The 16140-nt window shown below is 57.1% G+C and overlaps 1 protein-coding gene across 5 annotated transcripts in view; it reads right to left on the reverse strand.

Annotated features, from left to right (window-relative positions):
* Mpped1 (metallophosphoesterase domain containing 1) overlaps window positions 1–16140 on the reverse strand; it is a 70594-nt gene that overhangs the window by 22906 nt on the left and 31548 nt on the right. For all 5 annotated transcript variants that reach the window (XM_078052596.1, XM_078052593.1, XM_078052595.1 and 2 more), the window contains one exon: window positions 1871–2096. In XM_078052596.1, coding sequence (XP_077908722.1) covers window positions 1871–2028 — 158 coding nt within the window. In that variant the 5' untranslated portion in view covers window positions 2029–2096. The remainder of the gene's footprint in view (window positions 1–1870; window positions 2097–16140) is intronic.

Genomic DNA, 16140 nt, shown 5'->3' on the forward strand with positions numbered 1-16140 from the left:
CCCCCGTGGAGACCACCTGCCTCACCGTCCGCCCACCTGCAGAGCAGACGCCAGTCAATCCTCACAGGGCCCAGGGCGGATTCTGGAGCCTTCAGTCAGGATCACAGAGACTGCTCAGAAACAGTCTCACCTTCACCATCAGCACCATCGTCAGCATCATCACCATCATCGTCACCACCATCGTTACCATCACCACCATCACCACCATCATCACCATCACCACCATCACCATCACCATCATCACATCACCACCATCACCACCATTGTCACCATCATCGTCACCACCATCGTTATCATCACCACCATCACCACCATCACCATCACCATCATCACCATCATCACATCACCACCATCACCACCATTGTCACCATCACCATCACCACCATCACCATCATCACCATTATCATCATCACCACCATCACCACCATTGTCACCATCACCATCACCACCATCACCATCATCACCATCATCATCATCACCACCATCACCACCATCACCATCACCATCATCACCACCATCACCATCATCACCATCACCACCATTGTCACCATCATCACCATCACCATCACCATCATCACCATCACCACCATCATCACCATCATCACATCACCACCATCACCACCATTGTCACCATCATCACCACCATCACCACCATCACCATCACCACCATCATCATCACCATCACCACCATCATCACCACCATCACCATCATCACCACCATCACCACCATCGTCACCATCATCACCATCACCACCATCACCATCACCACCATCATCACCATCACCACCATCATCACCACCATCACCATCATCACCACCATCACCACCATCGTCACCACCACCATCACCACCATCACCATCATCACCACCATCACCACCATCACCACCATCATCACCACCACCATCACCACGATCACCATCATCACCACCATCACCATCATCACCACCATCACCACCATCACCATCATCATCACCACCATTACCACCATCACCATCATCACCACCATCATCACCACCATCATCACCATCACCATCATCACCATCATCATCACCACCATCATCACCATCACCATCATCACCACCATCATCACCATCACCACCATCACCACCATCATCACCACCATCATCACATCACCACATCACCACCATTGTCACCATCATCACCATCACCGTCGTAACCGTCTGCACCTGGACCATGACTATGGTTCCCACCTCACCATCTCCATCGTCACCATGACAACCATCGCCATCCCATCACCAGGGTTTCGGTGAACACACCGACCATCACACAGGTGGGTCAAGACTGTCTCTCATCTTGACCACCACCTGGCCAGGTGAGCTCAGAGTGGAGCCCCGATCACTGTCCCCAGGCAGAGTCAGAGCCCACATGGGCCGGTTTTGTAAACAGCTGCCCTCCCTGCGTAGTACACCCAGCTTCTGGCCACCAGGAAGACTCCGACTGCGCTCCTCCTGTCTGCACCTTTGTGCAGGAGGCCCGGGGAGAAAGACTCCAGGGCTGTGCGCCCGCGGTTGAAAGCAGACCTCTGGAGACAGACCGCTTGGGCTTCATCCAGTCTGCCTCTTCCTAGCTGTGTGACCTCGGGCAAGGCCCCTACCCTCTCTGTGCCTCAGTTTCCCTGTTTATGAAGTGGAGATGATAGCAACATGCTGTCCTGTGAGACAATATACAGCACACAGGGTAGAGCTGATGTCACCCTTCCAGGTTACATGTGGGGAAAACGAGGCCCAAGGGTGGCAGGAACCTGCCTAGGGTCACACAGGACGAAGGGAAGAGATTCAGAGCTCCCTGCGGCTCCCACCCCCACGTCCCGGATCTCAGCCTCAGCTCTGGGGTGGCCGGGCGCACTCACCACGGGGAGCCGTAGATGCGGAAGCCCCGCACGGTGACCTCGGCATCCTGCAGGTAGATGCAGTTGGTCAGCAGCGACTGCACGTTCTCGTAGTTCTCGGGCTTCAGCTTGGACACGGACGGGAAGTAGTAGAAGTCCTGTTTGATGAGGTCGGCCATGAACTCCTGGTCGAAGGTGAGCTCGTGGTTGCCGGCCACCACCACCTTGTACTCGTAGGGCAGGCTGCCTGCGGGGGACACAGCCACACGCTGGAGGCAGGGAGGCTGGGGAGCTGCCAGGGCCCCCACCACGGGTCCCCGACCATGGGTCCCCAAAAGAAGGGCAGTCACCCCGGCGCTGTCCCCAGGGCCCTGCCTGCCAGGCCTCAGCTGGCCATCAGCTCGAGACCCGGTGAGCACTGGGCAGCTCCCCCGGCCTCTGAGCGGAGGACGCCCGGCCTCGTCCTGGGGACTGCTCTGCCTCCGGGTCTTGGCTCCCACTGGAAGGTGCCGGTACCCTGTGCTCTAGCCCCAGCTGTCACCAGCTTCCCCCGCCCAGGCTCCCACCCCCTGGAGTCCTGGGTCCCGGCCTCCATGTCCCAGCAAGAACCAACCCAGTTCAACCTCCGGACACGCCCAGGGACAGGGACAGGCCCGCCTGTCCCCAACAAGGCCTTTGACTCCAGACCAAGACGAAACGTCCCTGAAGACCACGCCTTCAACTAGCAGAGCCCTGGGCGGCTCTCTGGGGTGCTTCCCCGGCCTCCTCTGAGGCCCCCAAGCAGGGGAGTGCAGCCTTGGGGTGCCTGGGCCGTGGACAGCCCCCACCAGGCTGGCCCTGACAGCCCCGCTCCCCCAGGCCCGTAGCCTCGGGAGGCACCCCGAGCCACCTGCCCCACCTGGCCCTCACCGCCCGGCCTCGCGGCTGGGTTCCCACCGTCGTGGAGGGGGCGGCAGTGGACCTGGGCTTGGATAAAGTGAAGCGGATGGTGATGCGGACGTCCAGCTCCTCCCTGCAGCTCCTGGGGGAGGGGCAGGCAAGGGCCTGAGGACAGGGAGGGCGGGATCCCAGACCCTCTCACCCAGAGGTGACCTGCGGTTGGACAGAACACCTGGACGGCTCTGGTTCTGGTAGGGACACCACGCTTCACTGCCACATCTGCCCCCGTGAGCAAGGCCCCTCTGTCCCCAACACTCCTGTCTCCAAAGCTTCAGAAGGTTCCCAGAGTGTACACATGAACCCCACCACATGCCAGGCACTGGCCAGGTCTGGCTCTTCGCTGCGGTGTGGACAGGAAGCAGAGGTCAGAGGCTGGAGCGGTGGTGGAGGCTGGGAGGCTGGAGGGATGGTGGAGGCTCGGAGGCTGGAGGGGTGGTGGAGGCTGGGAGGCTGGAGGGGTGGTGCAGGCTCGGAGGCTGGAGGGGTGGTGGAGGCTGGGAGGCTGGAGCCGTGGTGGAGGCACAGGGAGGAGCGGCAGCTGCCCTCTGAGGTGCTGCTGGGCCCTGAGCACTTCCTCCCGCTCAGCCCATCCTGAGCCCGAGGGCTGGCTCCCTCCTGGAGGAGCAGGGCCCACAGAATTCGGGGGGGGGGGGGGGTCCTCAGGCCCCTCAGGAAGGCCACCTGAGCCGCTGCAGAGCCACACTTCACAGCGTGTCCTCTGCGTTCCTGGGCGGCTGTGACCTCCACAGAACCCGCTGATCTGAGCTCAGTCCCGACTCCCTCTCAACTGGGAAGTCACTTAACCTCTCTGAACACGGACGTCCCCTGCCATACGGTGGGTGTGCTGCTGACCCCCCCCAGGCTAAGGACCTCCCCTGGCCCCCAGGACCCCCGTGTCCCCCTGAGGCTCCCTTCACCCACCCCCTCCTGGGGGAACCAGCAGTCCAGGGGCCCTAGAGGCTCTGCTGCCCTTGACCGGGAACACGGTCACAGCTCTCTGCCATGTGACCGTCCCTCAAGAACAGATCCCAGGAGCCTCCGCTCTGATTCCTGGGGACGGTCAGTGCCTGACTCAAAGACGTGCGGTGAGACGTGGTCAGCGTCAGTGTCCTAGGAAGAAGCCCAGGGAGGGCAGGGGAGGCTTCCTGCCCCCCAGGGCCACGGCAACAGAACGGAAGAGTCCAGAAGCCAGTTACGAACTTCACACCCGCCCAGTTGGGACCCGGCAATCTGTCCAGCCACGTGGCCTAGAGCCAGGGGACTCAGCTGCTGGAGGACATCCTGATGCCCAGCCTGGCCCCCGGGTGGGTCAGCTGGTGGCAGGGGACAAGAGGCAAGCGACTGCAAAACAGGCAGAGGCCACCGTACACTCACTGACCGTCACCCCAGACTTCTCAGCAGACCCATGCTCGTCATCCCTGGGAGGCCGTGAGGAGGGGACGGGCCATGGGCTCCTGGGTCCCAGCCCCAGCCCCACCACTGCCGCTTGGCCACCTTGGCCCCGGGCTTTGGTTCCTCTGTAACTGGGGGCAGTGACGCCCGCCCACGGGGCACCTCTGGCGATGGAGAAGACGCCGGGCGGAATCGCACACACCTTCATGGTCAGCACAGCCTGAACGTGACGGGGCCAGAATCCCCGGGCCAGACCTGCCTGGACACATTCTGTTGGCCACCATGTCCGCTGGGTAACTGAATTTGTCGCCAGCATTAAAACTTTGAGAGATTCCCAATAAAACCTCCTTCTGTTTGTCTAAAATCAGATAAACCAACGTCGGGCGATGCTGGCCATTCGGGGGGCGCCGCATCCGCCACCCCCAGCCTTAGACGGAGGCAAACGTCCAGTTGGCCCCAGTCCCCACCTGTCCCTGCCACCCACACGGAGTCTGTTGAACTCACTTCAAGGTGCTCCCCCCTCCAGTGGGTTTCTGGCCCCTGCCACAGTCCCCAGAGACAGGAGGGGACAGAACTGGCCCAGGGTGCTTCCCAGCGGGAAGGGGGACGGGCCATCCTCGCTCCTGCTTGTCAGGGCCACTGTCCTCAGCTGCAGAGTGGACGTAGTAGAGTAGCCAGGCAGGTTCTGAGGGGAGGAGGTCTCCGGCCCCGCGACAGGCCCCGCTGCCTGAGCCCACGCAGCCCGTCCCTCCCCTCCAGCGGCCACCTCGTGGAGCTTCACCTCACATCACCCAGCCAGCCCCCCAGCACCGCCCCACGGGGGGCCGGAGCCCCACTAATGTTCTTATGTCACGTCTCTGACTGGGGTGTTACTTGAGCAATTAGCAGATTACTCCAACTCACGGCTCCATTTATTCCTGAGCTCCGGGCTCCTGGGGCTGGGGTGCGGGCATCTGGCAGGTCCCCAGCTCCTCCCGCCTCGAAGAGGGGAAGGGATGGCTGGGTGGATGGCTGGGTGGCTGGGTGGCTGGGTAGCTTGGTGGGTGGCTGGGTAGGTGGCTGAGTGGCTGGGTGGATGGCTGGGTGGATGGTTGGGTGGCTGGATGGCTGGGTGAGTGGCTGGGTGGCTGGGTGGGTGGGTGGCTGGGTGGCTGGGTGGGTGGCTGGTTGGATGGCTGGCTGGGTGGATGGCTGGGTGGCTGGGTGGCTGGGTGGCTGGGTGGCTGGGTGGATGGCTGGGTGGCTGGCTGGCTGGGTGGATGGCTGGGTGGCTGGGTGGCTGGGTAGGTGGCTGGGTGGCTGGGTGGATGGGTGGATGGCTGGGTGGCTGGGTGGCTGGGTGGGTAGGTGGCTGGGTGGCTGGGTGGATGGCTGGGTGGCTGGCTGGCTGGGTGGATGGCTGGGTGGCTGGGTGGCTGGGTGGATGGCTGGGTGGCTGGCTGGCTGGGTGGATGGCTGGGTGGCTGGGTGGCTGGGTGGCTGGGTAGGTGGCTGGGTGGCTGGGTGGATGGGTGGATGGCTGGGTGGCTGGGTGGATGGGTGGATGGCTGGGGCTGGGTGGATGGGTGGATGGCTGGGTGGCTGGGTGGCTGGGTGGATGGCTGGGTGGCTGGGTGGCTGGGTGGGTAGGTGGCTGGGTGGCTGGGTGGATGGCTGGGTGGCTGGCTGGCTGGGTGGATGGCTGGGTGGCTGGGTGGGTGGGTGGATGGTTGGGTGGCTGGGTGGCTGGGTGGCTGGGTGGATGGATGGCTGGGTGGGTAGGTGGCTGGGTGGCTGGGTGGCTGGCTGGGTGGCTGGGTGGCTGGGTGGATGGGTGGGTGGCTGGCTGGCTGGGTGGCAGGTGGCTGGGTGGGTATGTGGGTACATCTATCAATCCACCCACCCTGAGTCAACCCCCACGGCCTCCTCTATACCAACTGGCCTCTGTCTCCCTAGATTCCTCCCTTTTCTGCAAATTCTTTCCCGCTGCCCCTGGTGCGGTGTGGTCTTCAGACTCTCCTCCTTGTCCACAGCCCTGATGGTTCCCTCGGGGTCGTCTTGATGGGGCCTGCCCCTTGCAGGTGGCCGTGAGGTGACTGGCCACTGTGGAGGGGTGACGGCCCTCCCCTGCTCTCGGCTGCTCCCTCTGTGGCCACGGCCTGTGGCGGCCCTGGTCTCCACACTCCTGGATCCTGACCGGAGAGGGACCACCACTGCGGCCTGTGCTGCTCAGCCTCGCCGTCCCCCCTGCCTGGCCCCGGGGCCTGCACACAAGGACACTGATGCCATTCCCTGGGCCCTTGGCTGTGCTGTCCACCCCTGGGCAGCAGACACAGGTGACACCCAGGGGAGCCTCCTGGTGCCCAGATGGGAGGCGCTGAGTGCCCGCGAGGGGCTGCTCTCCGGGTGGTGTGGGTCCCACAGCATCAGCCTGGAGACCAGAACCTGGAGACCACCCTGTGGACCACGCAGGGCAAGTGCAGGAAGCCACAAGAGGTGGCCTGTCCGAGGGACCCGGCTGGGCTCAGGGACAGCAGCTCGAGGAGGGGGTGGCTGTGCCAACTCAGTGAGGCAGGCAGAGCAGATGGGCCCAATGCCCTTCTCCCCACCTGACCTCACGGACTCCAAGGACGCCAAGGCTCCACTAGCCTGACTCAAACGTGCTCCCCGCTGGACACTCACCTTCCCCCCTGAAGCTGGGCCTGGCTATAAAAGCCGCAGCCCTGGTCAGCTCCTCACAGCACTGGCTGGACACGAGCTTGTTCCAGGCCCTGGTCAAGACTCCACCGGGGGCCTGACGGTGAATAGGACACAGTCTGGAGACCTAATCTATGCTACCTACTGGATAGAGGAGAAAAGGGAAGCTCAGAGAGGGGTAGAGAGTTGCCCAAGGTCACACAGTGAGACAGTGGAGACCTGGGACTCAAACCTGGCTCCTGACTCAGGGGCACCTGAACAATGGCCCCACCAGCCTCTGCTGGGAGAGACCCAGCGACTAGTAGTTGGGGACTAGAAGGAGATGAGGTCATTCAGGAAGAATGGGGCAGTGACCTGAGGGACAGGTAGACCCTGCAACGGGAGGCATCCCAAGTGGGCCTTGCTGGGCGGCTCGAACGCCGATCTCCCAGCCTCTGACTTCCCAGCAGGTCCTCGACCTCTAAACCCACCCAGCGCCCCTTGCTTTTCAGAACTGGCGGACACGGCTGTACACTTGGGTTCCCCATGATGATGCCCGGGTCATTGCCCAGAGCTTTCCTTTCTTCTCAGCCATATTCTTCAAAATCCTGCCATTTACCAGCCACGGGTTTCTTGCGGGTAAAGAGACCATTAATCAGCCGAGCCCCGGGGCAGGACAGCCTGCTCTCTTAGCTCCTCATCTGCACTAAACATCCAAGGAAATGTGCGTCCACTCCTAGACTCCTCAGGGCGGCCCGCGTGCCTGGTGCACAGGACCCAAAGAGGGACGCGGACAGAAGTCTCTGCTGCTGTGCTCCTGAGAGGAATCTCTCTCCAAGAGGAAACCATTCTTCACTGCAAGTACCTCCCCAGCCCACTTCACAGGAAGTGCTGCCTCCAAACTGCACAATCTGTGACATTCGGGAAGATATGTGTGAGCCCGGCACCGTCTGTGGCATTCCCAGAGAGGCGTCTGAGCCCAGCAGGATGTTCGCGCGCTCTAACTGCAGTGACAATCAGGAAAATGCCCACTTACGGCTCCTTCCGCCCATCCCACCTCGCGGAACACAGGAGGGGGGTGGAATAAAGAGCCGTGTAAGGATCTCTGATTGCATCTTCAGCACGTCTTTGACGGTCCTGTGTTCAAACACTCGCCCGCGCCTGGGAGGCAGGCCTCTCGGTACGGCACCCGGTCCAGGACAGCCCAGAGCGGAGAAGCTCCCACAGTCGGCTGCAGACCACAGTGGGGTCTCTGCAGCTTGGACACGTGGACACCAGCACACGGCCAAGCACACACGGAGGACATGGCCAGGGGTGCAGGGAGAAAGGGAAATCTGGGCACGACCCAACAGGCGGGCGAGCAGTGGAGCAGGACACGGGGCCAGTGCCAGGCTGCGGCTCCGGAAGACGTGGCTGGGCTGGGCCGGCACAAGTTGGGTTCTGCTGCCCTGCAGGGGCTCCCTGTGCCGAGCACCGTGACCAGCTTCTGGACACTCGGCAAGCAAGGTCACTGACCTGACTGCACAGCCAAGGGGCCAGGGTGCCCAGGTCCCTCTCCACCTCCCACTGGCTGTCTGGCCAGAATGGGAGCCGTTGCTCCGGAGCCTCGGTGCCCTCACCTGTAAGATGGAAAGCTCCAGGCTCCTCCCAGGCTCCCCTGACGGCCAGCTGGGCAGACACTCCCAGGGCTGGGTTGTGCCCATGCCAAGACTTGTTTCAGGCACCGACAGGGATCAGCTGGGCTCACAGTTCCCTACAGGCGGGAGGCACCCTGGGTGCGGGGCCCTCAGGGAGGTCAGGAGGCAGAGGGGAGGGGCGCGGTTTCCTAGGGAAGAGACAGGCCAGCAGGTGAACTGGCTTGGGCTGCTGTGTCTGAGCCACTCTGGTGGCCTCTGGGGCACAGGGCTGTTGCTGGCTGACACCCTGGGGTCATCAGGGCAGGTGGAGAGTGGCCCTCGCTGAGAGCCCATGAGGCGGTGGCTGGGGGCAGGGGCTGGGGACTGGTTGGTTTGCATGTCAAGACGCGTTCAATTGAGTGATTTGCCACCTCTCAGAAGTGGCTGCCCTGGCAGGGGCAGTCCCTCCAGGGTCAACGAGACCCCGAGGTGTCAAAGCGCTAGAGCACAGAAAAGACAAAGGCACACTGACCCTCCGGACATCAGCCAGGTCTTGGCATTCCAGGGATGTTTGCAGAATCTAATGCTGAAATCCACAGGGAAGCCCAGGCCTGGGAGCAGGAGGAGAGTGAGGCTCAAAGGCCGGGCCACTGCCCAGGGCACACCTGCTCCCCATGGGCCTCACCCAGCTGCAGCAGGCCCTCCCGCGGGAGACGCCTGGATCCGGCCCCCGACATCGGTGCCCATATTGAACTAACAAACACGGTTTTTCTTCTGTTCCATCCTAATAGCCAAAATGTTTAACTTTCAAACATTTGCTTTTCCTAGGAAATGTTTAAAAACAGGGACATTCAGTCCTCATCATCTTCAACGGCTGTTTCCATTGCTGCCACCGAGCACAGATGACTTTAGGCTAAAAGGGACAGCTGAAAGTTTCCTGTTTTCCCCCGAAACACAAGACCGCCTGTAGGCAGACCTCCGTGGGGCCTCCGGGAAGTCCCGAGAAGGCAGAACGTACATGCCCAACGAAGTCCCTGGACGGCCGCTGCTGGCCCCGGGAGGGCCTGGCTGGTAACCACGTGCCTCGTGCACTCAGAGCTTGAGGCTGCAGCGCCCCCTGTCTGCGCTCTGCCCTCCTCCCTACCGACCTTGGCCCTCGGCCTGGGGCCTCCTGACATGGGCTTAGCTGCTCTGGGCTCTGGGCTCCCCTCCTGCCCCTACTTTTTAGTCCACTCCACTGGCCCAAGTGTGGCCTCCTCCAAGATGCCTCCCACGAGTACCCCTTCCTGCCGCCGTGGCAGGGAGACGGGGCTCCTTCAGGGAATCAGTCCCTGGATTCCTCTCCCCACCCCGAGCACAAGGCAGGTGCTCGCCACGTGTCCCTGAAAGCACAAGACAGTGTCCCCTGCAGCAGATGACAGAGAGGACAAATGACCGGCAAAGGTCTCCTAAGCAGTGGGCCCCAGGGTGTCTGGGAAGGCCAACTGAGTGGCATCTGCCAAGGTTCAGGACATCCAGGCCCAGGCTGCAGAGCTGGCACTACCCAGCCATGGCCAGGGCAACGGCACCTGGACTGGGAATCAGGTGGCTCTTCTCAGTCGGGAGGCAGGTGCCACCCCGCACTGGGCACCCAGCGAAGGGCCTTTGCCCTCCCGAGGCCTCTTTCCCCCTCCACCCACTAAGAGGTAAATGAACACCCCAACCCTCAAGACCCCCCCAGGGTCTGAGACCCTCCGTCTGATGGGGTCAGATGGAGGGACAAAGTGAACTTCCACAGGACAGGACACTGCGCCCGCGCTGGAGTTGCTGACATCCCCGATGCTCATGCAAAGGCCTGGCCTCCCCGGGCAGAGGTCTGGAGCTGAGAAGAATGAGCAGAGAACTCTGGGACCAAAGTCCCAGGGGGGAGCGGGCAGCAGGGGCTGCTGGGGCAGTCTGAGCTGTGACCAGAGCCCTGGGGACACTGCATATGAAGAGGGCTAGGGCCAGACAGGACCTGCCCCCAAGTGCCCACTAGTGACCTTGCCCTCCATCATCTCCCCCCAGCAAAGGAGGCACGCTCTCAGGCGGGGGGAACGAGACTCCAAAGAGCCCCTTTGGGGAGCATCAGACCTGAGGGAGGACGGGCGGGGAGGCAGGGTGAGCCTCGGCAGGACTGAGTAAGAACACACACAGTGAGCAGCAGGCCCAGCTCCCTCCCCACTCAGCTCTCAAACCTGGAGCCTGCGGGACTGGGAAGTGGGACAAACAGGCCCAGGAGAAAGTCCTGCAGCCACCGAGGCTCCCCAAAGACACCGCCAGGTCCCCGCGTTGCATGCCCCTCCCACCCCACCACACACACACACTCACACACTCTCACATGCTCACACTCTCACACTCACACACTCACACATTCACATTCACACACTCATGCACTCTCACACACTTGCACTCTCACACACACACACACACAAAGTCACACACTCACACACATTCATACACTCATGTACTCTCAAGTCTCACACTGTCACACACACACACTCACCCACACACACTCATGCACACACTCTCACACATTTGCACTCTCACTTGCACTCACTCACATACTCTCACACTCATATACTCACACACTCTCACACACAGTACACACGCACACTCACACTTGCACACTCACACACTTGCACCCCACAGCCAAAGGGCATTTAAAGTTCCATAGGAGACTCGGGTGAGCCCTGGCAGGTACACACAGGAATGAGCAAATCGTCCCATGAATATTCAACCAAAAACGGAGATCAGACTGTATTAGACAGACAGGAGAAAGGACGCGCAGGCGTGGGGAGGCCGAGCCTCTGGATCTTCATTTTTCATTTTAAGAAATTTAAAAGCAATGTCTAAAGCTGAAAACAAACAAAACATCTCAACAGAAGCCAGTCCAAGAGCTGGGCCGGGCGGACGTCAGGGATGGGGGAGGGCAAGGGCAGGGCCTCCCTCACCACAGCCTGGAGCCCCCGGTGACCTAGTGTGCACATGTCACCTGAGGGCAAACAGAAGTTTAAATAAGTGAAAGGCCCAGGGGAGCCAGGTGCTCCTCATCCGCCTTCCCACTCGGCCCAGGGACAGCCGTGTCCCTCGATGGCTCCGCTTGTCGTTCAAAACCTAGAACCAAAGCAAACTGTGTCCCGGTCACCCTGACGGGAGACAGAAGCAGCAGGAGGCCCGAGGGCGGCTGCTGTGCCAGGTGGGGGCGCGAGGCTCTCGAGGGCGCGAGGCTGAGAGCCTCCAACACAGGGCTGCCCACTGCCACCTGCCAAGAGTGAGACGCACCCCACACGCCAATTCCTAACCCCACGGAGGGGCAGCACCGCGTGGCCGGTGAGGCGGTCGGGCCTCGGGAGCTCACTCACATCTGGCAGGAAGGGAGGTGGGAGGCTGCGCCCAGATCCCACCAGAGCTGAAGCCCTTGGCTTCCTCCTCTCTCCACAAACACCTAGACATGGCAGAGCCCTGGGTCCTTCCACCAAACGGTCTTCAAAAGGAGAGCGGCGTGGCTTCCATCTGAGCCTTCTCGCTCTCTCCCGTGGTACGGACCTGGAGCTGCCGTACCCGAGAGCAACCGAGACGCACTTCAAGAACGAAGGCGTGACCACCTTTGCCCACGCTCCTCCTGGCAAAACGGTCAAGAGCGGCCGTGTTAGGGTTCTGGAAATTAACCAGAGGCTTATAAAGGTCCAAAGAGCACAAAGACGGGAGGCTCTGCGGCCTCCTGACCTATTCTGCCCCAGCCTCCGCCCTCCATCTCTGTAGCAGCCTCAGAGCCACAGGAGCTGGGGAACCAGCATCCTAGCAGCCACTGAGGTCAAAATGGGTTTGGGACACTCCAGGAAGTCCCGTCACTGAAGAACGGCCACTGTTTGACATGTGGTCCTGGGCTTGGGGACTGTTGACTGGATGCAGCGCTCACGGTGCACAGAGCTTGGCCACTGCAGCAGTCTAACGCCACAACCCCCAGGGCACAATGCCACCAGGGGCAAAGAAAACGCCTTCCTAAGACACCAGAGGGTTAACTGTCCACAGGGGATCCTAAGGATCAGGCCCTGATCCCTCACCCCGGCTGACCTCGAAGTTCACTCTGTGTGTGCAAGAAGGAAAGGGCTGGTGCATCGAGGGTCTGGCACAACACAACAGGTGCAGCCTCCAGCAAGGGGCAGCAGACTCACCGGTTCAGAATGTATAAGGAGATCTCTGTCCAGTCCTCGCTACCAACTGAGCTAGCCAAGAAGTGACCACACATGACAAAGAACACACACTACAGAACTGGTCCAGGAAGGTCACTAAACAAGTGACAATAACAATAAACCTTGGTGCGGGGACGTGTGGGGGGGGGTCTGATTTCCACAGTTGGTAAAGTAGATTATGGAAAACAGCTGCTTCTATTTTTTAAATGATATACCCAATAAAACAGAAGAGCAGGGTCCCTATGAAAAAGAACCGTCAACTGTCCCTGAGAAACCCAGATGCTGGAGACACCTTTAAGACAGCTAGGAGACAGCTGTTCTAAGAACCTAAGGATGCTATGTCTAAAGGATTAAAGGAAATTATAAGAATGATTTAGAAAATAGGGGATATCAAGAAAGAGAGAGAACCGTGAAAGCTGAAAAGGTCAAATTCTAGAGTAGAAAAGTAAGAGAGCAGGAATGAGAATCTCCCTGGAAGGTCTTGGTGGCAGGCTGAAGCTGGCAGAAGAAAGAAGGAATGAACTTGAAGACAGATCAGCTGAGATTAAGCAGTCTGAGAAAGAGAAAGGAGACGGAATGAAGAAAGAGGACCAGAGCCTCAGGGGTCTGTGTGACACTGTCAGGCCCCATGACACACACACAGGGGCGTCACGGGGAGAAGAGGGAAGGGACAAGAAGAATTTTTGAAACAATGGCTCAAACCTCCCAGGTTGGATGAAAAAATTAATCTACACATCCAAGAAGCTCCACTAGTCCAAGCAAGATAAAAAACAGACGTCCACACGTAGCTACGTCATTACCAAACTGACACAAAGCAGAAAATGGAAGGTCTTTCACATAAAACAGCTAGCTTTTCATCAGGAACCATGAAAACAGGGTAGCGGGCCGTCATACATAGAATGCTGGGAGGAAAAGGCCTCCGTCGGGCATTTTATATCCAGCAAAACTGTCCTTTAGAAAAGAGGAAGAAATCGAGCCATTCCCAGGTAAAGGACGTTTGACAGAGCCTATTGCCAGCACTGTCTACCAGAAATAGCAACCAACAGGAGCCCTTCAGACTCAAATGAAAAAGATGGTAACTCCAATCCACACCAAGAAATACAAAGACAGTAAAGGTGACTGCAGTCAAACACGGAAGACGGTGCGCGGTGGGGTGGGGTCAGTGGGGAGCACTCGCCCAGCGGGCGTGAGGCCCTGGGTCGAGCCCCAGCACCACGCAGAAGGGACACACCATAACTGACAAGACAGTGCCAACATGTTTTCAGTTGTAATTCTTTTGTTCTCCTTTCTGGTTTAAAAGACAACTACATAGATGAGAAGTTCTAAAACTGTGTCAGTAAGTTATGATGCATAAGAATGTCAATTTGTCATCTATTCTGTAGCCATTGGTCCACCCGCCTGTTTTGGTACCAGTACCATGCTGTTTTTGTTACTATTGCTTTGTAGTTACAGTTTGAAATCTGGTATCGCTATACCGCTGATCACCTTCCTGCTTAGAATTGCCTTTTGCTATTCTGGGTCTCTTATTTTTACCATATGAATTCATGATTGCTTTATCTATTTCTACAAGAAATGCCGTTGGGATTTTAATTAGCATCGCATTAAACCTGTAGAGAACTTTTGGTAATATCACCATTTTGATGATGTTAGTTCTGCCTATCCATGAACAGGGTACATTTTTCCATCTTCTAAGATCTTCTTCTATTTCTCTCTTTAGGTTCTGTAGTTTTCATTTGTTAAATCTTTCACCTCTTTTGTTAGGTTGATTCCCAAGTATTTTTTTTTTTTGAGGATATTGTGAATGGGGCGGTTTCCTCCATTTCCAGTTCAGAAGTTTTGTCGCTGATATACAGGATGCCTTTGATTTATGCGTGTTGATTTATATCCTGCCACTTTGCTGAATTCATTTATTAGCTCTAGTAGTTATCTTTGTAGACCCTTTCGTGTCTTCTAGGTATAGGATCATGTCATCCGCAAATAGTGATAATTTAAGTTCTTCTTTCCTATCTTAATGCCTTTAATTTCTTTTGTCTAATTGCTCTGGCCAGTATTTCGAGAACTATATTGCATAGAAGTGGTGAGAGAGGGCATCCCTGTCTTGTTCCAGATTTTAGAGAGAATGCCTTCAGTTTTTTTCCATTTAGAATGATGCTAGCCTGAGGCTTTGCATATATAGCTTTTACAATTTTGAGGTAAGTTCTGTTTATCCCTAGTTTTTCTAGTGGTTTTTGAACATAAAGGAATGCTGTACTTTGTCAAATGCTTTTTCTGCGTCTATCGAGATGATCATATGGACACAGAAACCAATCCACAAAATTACAACTATCTTTAATCGATAAATGGGCTAAAAGCAGCAATGGAGGGAAGGATAGCATCTTCAACAAATGGTGTTGGAAAAACTGGAAATCCATATGCAACAAAAATGAAACTGAATCCCTCCTCTCACCATGCACAAAAGTCAACTCAAAATGGATCAAGGACCTTGATATCAAATCAGAGACTCTGCATCTGATAGAAAAAAAAGTTGGCTCGATCCTACATATTGTGGGGTCGGGGCTCCAAATTCCTTAATAGGACACCCATAGCACAAGAGTTAATAACAAGAATCAACAAATGACTTACTCAACTAAAATTTTTTCTCAGCAAGAGAACAATAAGAGAGGTAAACAGGGAGCCTACATCATGGGAACAAATTTTTACTCCTCACACTTCAGATAGAGCCCTAATTATCCAGAGTATACAAAGAACTCAAAAAAAAAATTTAAACAATAAGGAAAACAAATAACCCAATCAACAAATGGGCCAAAGACCTGAACAGACACTTCTCAGAGAGGACATACAATCAATCAACAAGTACATGAAAAAATGCTCACCATCTCTAGCAGTCAGAGAAATGCAAATCAAAACCACCCTAAGATACCATCTCACTCCAGTAAGATTGGCAGCCACTATGAAGTCAAACAACAACAAGTGCTGGCAAGGATGTGGGGAAAAGGGTACACTTGTACATTGCTGGTGGGACTGCAAATTGGTGCGGCCAATATGGAAAGCAGTATGGAGATTCCTGGGAAAGTTGGGAATGGAACCACCATTTGACCCAGCTATTGCCCTTCTCGGACTATTCCCTGAAGACCTTAAAAGAGCATACTACAGGGATGCTGCCACATCGATGTTCATAGCAGCACAATTCACAATAGCTAGACTGTGGAACCAACCCAGATGCCCCTCAATAGATGAATGGATAAAAAAAATGTGGCATTTATACACAATGGAGTACTACGCAGCACTAAGAAATGATAAAATCATGGAATTTGCAGGGAAATGGATGGCATTAGAGCAGATTATGCTAAGTGAAGCTAGCCAATCCCTAAAAAACAAATGCCAAATGTCTTCTTTGATATAATGAGAGCAACTAAGAACAGAGCAGGGAGGAAGAGCAGGAGGAAAAGATTAACATTAAACACAGTCATGAGGT

Source organism: Ictidomys tridecemlineatus, chromosome 6 (assembly GCF_052094955.1).
Source record: "Ictidomys tridecemlineatus isolate mIctTri1 chromosome 6, mIctTri1.hap1, whole genome shotgun sequence".
NCBI lineage: Eukaryota > Metazoa > Chordata > Mammalia > Rodentia > Sciuridae > Ictidomys > Ictidomys tridecemlineatus.